The following is a 9,773-nucleotide window of genomic DNA, read 5'->3' on the forward strand; positions in this document are numbered from 1 at the left end:
GCCGATGCAGGGGACACAGGTTCATGCCCTGGTCCGGGAAGATCCCGCATGCTGCGGAGCGGCTGGGCCCGTGAGCCATGGCCGCTGAGCCTGCGCGTTCGGAGCCTGTGCTCCGCAACGGGAGAGGCTACAGCGGTGAGAGGCCTGCGTACTGCAAACAAACAAACAAACAACAAACAAAACCTTCTAACTTCTTAGTCATTTCACTACATTTTTCTTCTATGTTCTTGAAGCTTGTGGCTACTGTATCACTACAGTGGAAATAGAATATATTGGTGTGCTACTGTCAACTTTCAAACTCCATGTTCAGTGATATCACATTGGAAGTTTTAAATTGACGAAAGTGGGAATATTCACACTGGGGAAACTGCAAACAATACAAATCTTGGCTTGATTATGGAGAATATGTTAGTAATGCTGATTAAACTTTAAAAAGTATATGCTGTATGTGGCCACTGCACTGTGTACAGCAGAAAAAAAGTTAGGAAATAGTATTTCAGAATTCAAAAATAATTATTTCTTATGGCTAGGAGTCACATCACTAAAGAATGAAGTTTCAAGTCTTCATTGTTTCATTATCTTATTTATTAATGAAGAGAGAAATAGTCAAAATTAATTATTTTTAAATGGACAAAAGCTATGAAAAGACATTTTACCAAAAGAGGACTTAAAAAATGAAAATGCTCCACGTCATAAAACATCTGAGAAATGCAACTAAAACCACAGTGAGATACTGCTATACACTTATTAAAAGAGTCAAAAAGTCTTATTAAAAAACTTGGGACTAACCTGGTGGTCCAGTGGTTAACAATCTGCCTTCCAATGCAGGGGACACGGGTTCAACCCCTGGTTAGGGAATTAAGATCCCATGTGCTGTGGGGCAACTAAGCCCACATGCCACAACTAGAGTGCCCACACGACACAACTAGAGTGCCAGTGTGCCACCACTGCTGAGCCCATGCTCTCTGGAGCCTGTGCACCACAACTAGAGAGAAGCCCGTATGCTGCAACGAAGAGCCCACACACCGCAACAAAAGATTCCGCATGCCGTAATGAAGATCCCATGTGCCACAAACTAAGACCTGATGCAGCCAAATTAAAAAGAAAAAAAAAAAGTTTAAAAACACTAAACATATCGGCAATGATATGGAATAAATGGAAGTCCCAAACTCTTCTGGTAGGAATGCAAAAGGAAACAACCATTTCAGATCACACTGTAGAGTTCTTTAAAAAGTCATCCATTCACTAAGACTGAAACTCAGGCACTGCACCCTAAAGTATTAATAGAGGAAAAGTGAAACATAACCATGTATAGAATTATATTCAAAAGTCTGCAGCAATTTTACTTCCAACAGTCAAAAACTGGAAACAACTCAAATACGGATAAACAGATGAATAAACAAATAGTGGTATATCCTCAGAACATCATACTTCTCGTCAATAAAAAAAGAATGAACTACTCACTGATGACTCTCAAAATAAACATGTCACATGAGGGTACCTGACGGGAAAAGAATAAACACTTTATGACTTTAATCATATAAAATTCTAGACAATGCAAACTTATCTATTGTAAAGAAAAATAAATCAATGATTGACTAGAGGTCAGAGTAACATCAATAAAAGAAACAAGGTAAATATGAAGGTAGATAGGTTTATTATGGATGTGATGGTGGTTCCATGGATTTATATAAATGTCAAAACTTATCAAATTGTATATTTTAACCATGTGCATTTTATTGCATGTATTCATACCTTATTAAAGCTTAAAAATATTATCCAAAATAAAAATCTGGATTTCTTACTCTTTTTGTAAAATCCCCTATATTGACTTCACCACTTTCTGCCTCACACCCTGGGAGGGTCACCTTGCCTCAGTGGTCAAAAATATAAGGAAGCAATGAAGACTGTTCCCACCTGATTCAACAGGAATACTGTCTGGGTCACAAAGTCCATTACTCGATGAAAAGATATCCCTTCTCTCTATTCTCATTTTTCTGTCTGGCACAGAAATGGCCTTGAGGAGGATAGCCCACAGAGGCTACAGAAATCCACAAAACCTTCAGATTATGTTCTCTTGTAATGCCCTTCTCAATTCAGGAGATCTGAGAATTTCTGTACATGCTCATCCTTCACAGCCACAGTGACTGGAACACTGTCATTGTGGATGCCCCTTTAAATGAGGCACATTCCAACCAGCTTGTAATAGTGTCCTCCTCCCACTATTAATCCAATGTTTTCTGTAACAATTATCATTCCCCCTATAATCTTACAACCAGTGATGCTACACTGCAGAATTCTGCACATAAGGGCACATGACTCTACTGCAGGACCTGGGAGAATATTTTCCTCACTAATGCTGAGCTCAAAGCAATATCCCCTGTGAACAAGACAACAATTTCATGTTACTCTCAGAAGCAAGGAAGATTGTCACAATTGCTCCTTCCCCAGGCTGACCTCTGAACCAAGAAAATATGGCACTCAGGCCACAAATTAGAACCAGAAAGCTCTGTAGTCTTTCCTTGGAAGCCTTGGGCAATAATGCAAACAAGGCCAAAATGGAGAGAGGTATAACTGCTATCATATTGTGCCCTTAAGGCACACAAAGCGTGGGATTCCCAACAAAAGCTGATCAGTCCTTTATGTTAGCAGAACCCGTGTTTTCAAATCATCCCCTACAGTGAATGGAACCTCAAGATTAAATGTGGCTTAAACAGTGAGACCTTTATAATTGCACAAACCAGAGCAATGGGAGGGAAGCTACTCCTGGATTGGTGACTTGATGGCTAGAAAATCCTATCATAGGAGTTATGTGGCTAGAAAATCCTATCATAGGAGTTATGTGAGGCCAACAATATCCCCGAATAAGGTCGTCCATTTTTGCAAGTCACAAGCAGAGTCCTTTGGGCCAAAAATGGGTCAGGTCAGTGACTTTACTCACCAAAGAAATGAGAAAGGAGTGAGTGCTCAGGATTCTCACAATCCCTCCTGTGAATGGGAAAGACCAATGTTTCTTTCCCTGAACACCCTGGGGTGGGTGAATGCTGTACACTGTGAGTACCTGCCAGGTGGGAGAGGTGAAATGTCTTTAGCCACAGAAACTGTCAATGACAGAAATCTGGCAAGGGACCTGGGCAGGTTAAAAAGTACAGTGCAGTTCCCACATACCTGGGATGTTTGCAGATGTTTGGATGTATGAGGTTCAATTCAGATGGTACCACGATGAGGGATCTCAAGTGTTGACATACTGAAAAAGGAAACTGTACATCCCTGCACATGTAAGATGTTTTTTCCCTTCTGAAATCTGTGGTTCCAGAGTCAAAACCTTGGGCTAATGGCCTTATCGTATTCATTGCATTAACAAGGCCTTGATCCAGTGTAAACAGTCTAGTGTTTTAAGAGACTGGAGCTGTAGGTAAAGAATTCAGCATATTCCCCAAATTGTAAGGCCTTTTCTCACTGTGAACTCTCTGATGTGTGATGAGGTTAGAGCTTTGGCTAAAGGATTTCCCACATTCACTGCACTCATAAGGCCTTTCTCCAGTGTGAACTCTCTCATGTCTAATGAGATGGGAGCTTTTGCTAAATGATTTCCCACAGTAGCTGCATGTGTAACATCTTCCTCTAGTGAGGACTCTCTGGTGCTGAACAAGTGTGTTTGCCACTGAAAGTTTCTGGGCAGTATCCCCATTAATAATGATTTTTTCCCCTTGGAAAGGGAGTCGCACGCTCAGTTCCACTATTTGACTTCTCCCAGGTGCATGTGGCCTGTTGGTGAAGAAATCCTGAGTTGCCCAGGAAGTCCTTCCCAACATCCCCAAAGGTAAAGGGCTTCCTTGATACATAGAATTTTCAGCTGTTCACAAACAATGTTCTCCTCACATCACTTCTCAATTGTTTCTCTCCAGTGTGCTGCTTTTGGTGATGGAGGTTTGCTCTGAAATAGAATGGTTTCTCACACGCCCCACACGTGTAGTTTCTGCCCACAGCGTGCTACCTGGTACTCAGCCAAGTGAAAAATGTCACTCAAGATTGGGCCACACATCTCATAGAGATTGGCCTTCTGGGGAGACAGACCTGCCTTAACAATTCTGATCTGTGAGCTTCCTTGATCAGAGATACTCTGCTCAGAAAGTGCCTCCTCATCCTCTTCTCCATGCCAACAACCTGAAAGCAGAGAAATGCTGGAGATGTACATGTTGACTCTGTGCAAGGAGAAATCCCCAATACAAATCTGTGTCTCACAAATCCAAGGATGAGTCCATGGGACTGTTTGCAAGACAAGGTGGTTGGGTTCAAGTTGAGGATGAGGCTGCTTAGCAGCACTGGGCCTTTAAAGATTACAGAATGGGGGAGGCCTCACAAGGTGAGGAACACAACCATGTGGAGTGACACAAAGAGAAGAGGCAGGGTCTACAGCTCATTTTGCAAACAACTTTCAGCAGGATCTTGTTTGGTGGTGACACATGAGTACTATGTAGTAGGTTGTATCCAGGCTCAGGAAAATCCAACTGCAGCAGAGCAGCTGGTGTTCAAGGATTAAGAATGTGCACACCTCATGACATAAATGGTACAGGCCAATGTTGGACAGCACTGCAGACGGACCAGTGTGAAAAAGCATTGAGAGATGGAGTCCAGGGAGGTGAGAATTAGCCCTATGTTGGAAATAAAAAGTGACAAGTAGTAGAGTTGAGAAGGTGGCTAACTGAAGAATGGGGAAGTACAGGCAGAAATGAGGTGTGGCCGCCACTGTGATTGGCACCAAAAGGCTAGTCAGAGAATAGCTTTCTGGCATGATTTGTATACGGCCCTGACATCACGCCCTGCCCCAGGTGCTACTTATCAGGGCCAGACTATGTATGAGTCCTTGCTGTAGTTGGAGTCCTTTCTATTCTGTGAACCTCTCTACTTCACCCCCTTGATGAGCAGCTACACAGAACCTGGATGATTCAAGTACTAAAGTAAAGACAGGACAGATAAGCAGCCAGCAATGGCCAAAAAGATAGAGCACAAGAAATAAAATTAAATCTTACAAAAGGAACTTCAGAGGAATATCTTGCAAGAATAGCCCATTGTCCTTATAATAACAGTGACCGGGTCAGTAACAGCAATTTCTGGCACAAGCAAGAATGAGGAAATGTTAGCTAGGTGAAGGAAGTAGAACCTGGGGTACACAGGTGCCTTGGATCTGGAAAATTCACCTGGCTATGGAGAGGGTAAACAAGGTGGGATTCATGCCTATAAGACTCCTGACTCTGGATCCATCCCTGCAAGGCAGGGGGTAGCAGGTGCTGGATTTGTCAAAGAGAAGAGACAGCAGTGCTCACACCTCAGCCCTACTAACCACAACACCTACTCCGGGAACTGGGGAAGAAAGCAGTGCCCAGGTCCTGAGGTGAGCACTTGCCATCCATTGGCAAGAGCACTTGCCACTTGCCAATGGATAAAAAGAAAGGGCAGAGACTAGTTCAGGACACAGGGGTGGGTTTGAGGGCCTTACCCGGGGAGGTTGTAAGTGCCAAGTTCTCCAGCATCACATCATGGTACAGGCATCTCTGAGCCTCGTCAAGGAGACCCCATTCCTCCAAGGAAAAGTTCACAGCCACATCTTCAAAAGTCACACTGCCCTGTCGTGATTGGGACAGATGAAATCACAAACAATCCTCTCTCAAGAGGACCTACAATCATTTCCCCTATTTATCTATTCTATGTCTATCCTCCTCCCAATCTCCCCAGTCAGAGGAGAAACTAGGCCCTGGCGCCATTGGTGTTACTGTCTCCCTATGGGCCCAATGACTACTGGGTCCAGCCGTCAGCAACAAGAGACAGGTGCACAAACAGATATTTAAACTGTGGGCCTGACATAGAGGCATCCAACCCTCCTACCAGGCGATAACCCTGGTGTGATCAAGGTCATGTAAGTCCCAATACCAGGGACCTGGGACCATGAAACATACTCCCTCTCCATGTACACATCACTCTCGGGACTGCACATCCCTCATATTTAGACATGCCCATGGCCACCACCACCTCACCATCCCACTCTATAAGCATCTCCCTGACCTCCCCACACGTTGAAATATTTTTATCACCTCCTTTTTTTAAATAAAGTTTTTCTTAAATTTTTATTTATTTTTTTATTTTTGACTGTGTTGGATCTTTGTTGCTGCGCACAGGCTTTTCTCTGGTTGAGGCGAGTGGGGGCTACTCTTTGTTGCGCTGCACAGGCTTCTCATTGCAGTGGCTTCTCTTATTGAGCAAGGGCTCTAGGCACACGGGCTTCACTAGTTGTGGCACAAGGGCTCAGTTGTTGTGGCTCATGGGCTTAGTTGCTCCGTGGCATGTGGGATCTTCCCAGACCAGGGCTCGAACCCATGTCCCCTGCATTGACAGGTGGATTCTTAACTACTGCACAACCAGGGAAGCCCTGATCACCTCCTTTTCACTCCACTGGTGAGGGTGGGATTTCTGCCTAGGGTTAGGGCACCTGACACTGGAAAGATGTTATCAGCAGTATCTTATTAATCATATATATCCACAGCCTGGAATAGGAAGACACCACATTCCATACAGGGCTACATGGAGTTACACTCTGGAAAACAGTGAACAACCAAGAACTGTGAGACATAAGCTTTGTAGTATCAAGAGGGTAAGGTGCCCCTGGTTCCATGGGAGGATGCAATTTCCTTTTCTGAATAACTCCAAAGGGCTGACAGGGAACTGAAACTCACTACAAAGGGATAAGCAGGAATTATACCTGGTCCCCTTTATAAAAAGCGTTGTTTGGTTAGGAGACCTTATCCACTGGAGCAGAGCAAAGTGGAGACCTGCTGCTCAGGCCATTTGAGGTCCTGCCAGTTTCAACACAGGTCAAGGAAGCATATAATACTGGGAGTTAATTTTAGGCCTTACACCACAACTTAGCTGACAGCATCCAGAGTATGCTTGGCAAATTCATAAAGGATCCAGTAATTCTCTAGACTTCCATGGCTCCCACTAGCAGTGGCAGTGACAAAATCTTCTATAATGGCCACCCTGACAGGCTCCATTCCTTACCTCTGACTTAGCCACAGAGAATCGACTGTTCATTTCAGACACGCATGGCCCTATTCCACTTCTATGCTATACTTGCTGTTCCCTTAACAAGCACAACTTTCCTCCGTCCACTTAACCCTCATTCAAAGCCTAGCCCATTGGTGGCCCACCCCAGGCCTACTGATGCTCACATATGATGACATTTTCCCCTGTTCTTATCCTCCAGGCTGAATGAAACATGTCAGAGCATACCAAAGTCATCAAAAAATCCTGGAGCATCCATAGGGAAGTAAGCACCAGCTCCAGCCTGACTGTCATCTTGCCTCAATTACTTCTAGGTCTCTGCATCCCTCTCATTTCCATTGGCCACTTAGAATGTCTACTCATCTGCCACACTATGTCGTCCCCAACACAACCTCCCTTTATGACCACTTACCTTCCTCACTTTTGTTTGTGAAGCCCAATACCATGACCCAAGTACTGAAGCCAGATATTGAGTCCACAGCCCCACCATCCCTTTCCTGGGCACCTAATAGCTTTACACCATAACCTGAAGACTGCCCCTTCTCAATGTCACCACAGCTTACTCATCATGGTCCACAGAGTACCGACCACATTTTGGATGTCTCCATCTTAAACCCCTCTGCACATTTCCACACCTATGTGTTCAGCTGCTCCTTTCACGCCTCCACTCAGTGATCTCTGATACACCTCAGACTTTAAACATGGCTAAAACAAAGCTCTTGTTACCCCCAGTGACTATCACTTACTACAGTCTTTCTCATCCCATATGATGGAGTTTTCATCCCTACAGCTGCTAAGGTTGGAAACCCTGGGGTAATCTCTTGACTCCTGTTTTACTCCCTCACTGTTCACATTAGAAAAAAATCTAGTTGTCCCTTTTTAAAACATGCATCCAGAATACAACCACTTTTCCTAAGCCACCATTATGGTCCATTAACCCTCACCTGGACTATGACAGGAGCCTCTACCCTGATTTTTCCCCTCCTCTCTCAGCTTCAGTCTCTTCTCCACTTTACAGCCAAATGGAGCCTGTTTATAGACACTGGTAAGAACATCTCTCTCCTCTGATCCAAATCTCCCTTCGCCTCTAGAATAGACATCCATCTTTTCAGGGAACCATTTCTATACTGACTCCTGTCCCTGCTCTTTGTTCTCACCTAAAAGAAAGGAGACCTGTGGTTTCCTGAACAATCCCTGATCAGTTTTACCTCTAAACATCTGGAAATCTTGGAACAAGTTCCTGGAAGAACCCTCCACGCCTGTTTACACTGATTGCCAATCATGAGAATACCTCTATATAAAGCCTCACATGGATTCAGGGCTATGGGTTTGGAGTTTCTTCAGAGTTCCCAGACTCAAGAATTGGAGGGATAGCATTAAGAGTCCCAGGAAACCACAATTCAGAGAACACAGGAGTGGGGTTTGTGGCCCTGAGGGACTGGGACACGCTCCACCTTCCTGTGTGAATTCCACAAGCACTTCTGCAGCCATGGGAACCTGTGCAAAGAGGCAGGGCTCGGAGGAAGGGATCCATGGTGAGGTTCCATGTGCTGATCTCCTCCCTGTACACTTCCCTGACCCTGGAGCCAGGTGACCTCAGGCTGATGGTCTAATCTCAATGATCAGTGTCCTTACCAGCTGCGTGAGAACCTGAACAAATACTCAACCTCCCAGTACCTAAATGTCGTCATCGCCTCTTTCGTTTTTCCTTTGAACAGCTTTTGGGAAATTTTTAAACTCTGACGTAGATCCTGTATTTCTTTTCTTAAAACTCCCCATGGCTTCTAGAGTTCTAACATTAAGAACCCTCATCCTGCTATTCCAGGCTTTGCTTCACGTTGTTTGTTCCCTGCGGACAGAACATGGTTCCCAGGTTTCCCGAATCCTTCCACCTCAATCCGACCTCCAAGCCTTTGCACCTGCGGTACCTCCACCTGAAACCTCTCCCACGAGCCATCACACTGTCTGTCTGAAACAGGGCCCCACCCACGACCACCTCACCGTCCAGGACACCGCGGCCTGGGCTGCGGGCACGTGAGCAGGCGCCCCGCTTAGTGTCTGGTGGGGTGAGGACGGTGAGGGGTCGGAGGACGAGCGTTTACCTCAGGCGGGTCCCTCAGCGCCGCCGCAGCCATCGGACTCTGTGGGCGGGGCGGGGCCGGTAGCGGCGGGAGAGGAGGCAGGACGCGGACACGGCGGTCCCTCTCCCGGGCCTGGCGCTGGGCACCCCGAGAGACATCGCCGAACCTCAGGCCCGCCTCTATGCCACAGGGTCAGCCCCTCCTCTCGCACCTCTTCTTTCCCGTCACCTCCGTCCCTACCCAGCGTTGCGGAGCTGAAACAGACCAAGGCCAATTAAAATGGCCACCTGGAGGAGGAGACAGGAAGTCCCGCCCGACGCTTTGTGCCCAAACAGAAACTCCTTTTTCCTGAGCCTTTATTGGCTCAGGGACTCTGCCTTCGACGCAAGGCATTCTGGGTCATGTAGTTCCCATTTCCAGGAGAAAGGCCAAGATCCACCGCGAGGATGCGCTGGGAAATTGCGTGCGAAACGTCTAAGGGACACTTTGAAAATGGCTAATGAAAGCGAAGGCATCAAGCATTTTCCTTACTTTGCTGTACAGACTGCATTTTAGGGTAAACAAATAGAAAATTAGGAGTTTCTTCTTTATATATACAGAATTCCTGATAAGAATTAGGTAGAATAGGGACTG

General features: G+C 45.6%; 1 protein-coding gene across 1 annotated transcript; it reads right to left on the reverse strand.

Moving 5' to 3' along the window:
- Nucleotides 1-1,638: 1,638 nt before the first annotated feature.
- On the reverse strand, nt 1,639-9,370 carry LOC309837097 (zinc finger protein 552-like). The gene is made up of 3 exons (XM_082677447.1): nt 9,162-9,370; nt 5,501-5,627; nt 1,639-4,167 (listed from the first exon to the last, which is right to left on the reverse strand). Exons 1-3 carry the CDS (start codon nt 9,192-9,194, stop codon nt 3,956-3,958), a joined length of 372 nt encoding a protein of 123 aa, XP_082533573.1. The 5' UTR covers nt 9,195-9,370; the 3' UTR covers nt 1,639-3,955.
- Nucleotides 9,371-9,773: the final 403 nt, after the last annotated feature.

Source organism: Grampus griseus (assembly GCF_964374135.1).
Source record: "Grampus griseus genome assembly, chromosome: 19".
In the NCBI taxonomy this organism is placed as follows: domain Eukaryota; kingdom Metazoa; phylum Chordata; class Mammalia; order Artiodactyla; family Delphinidae; genus Grampus; species Grampus griseus.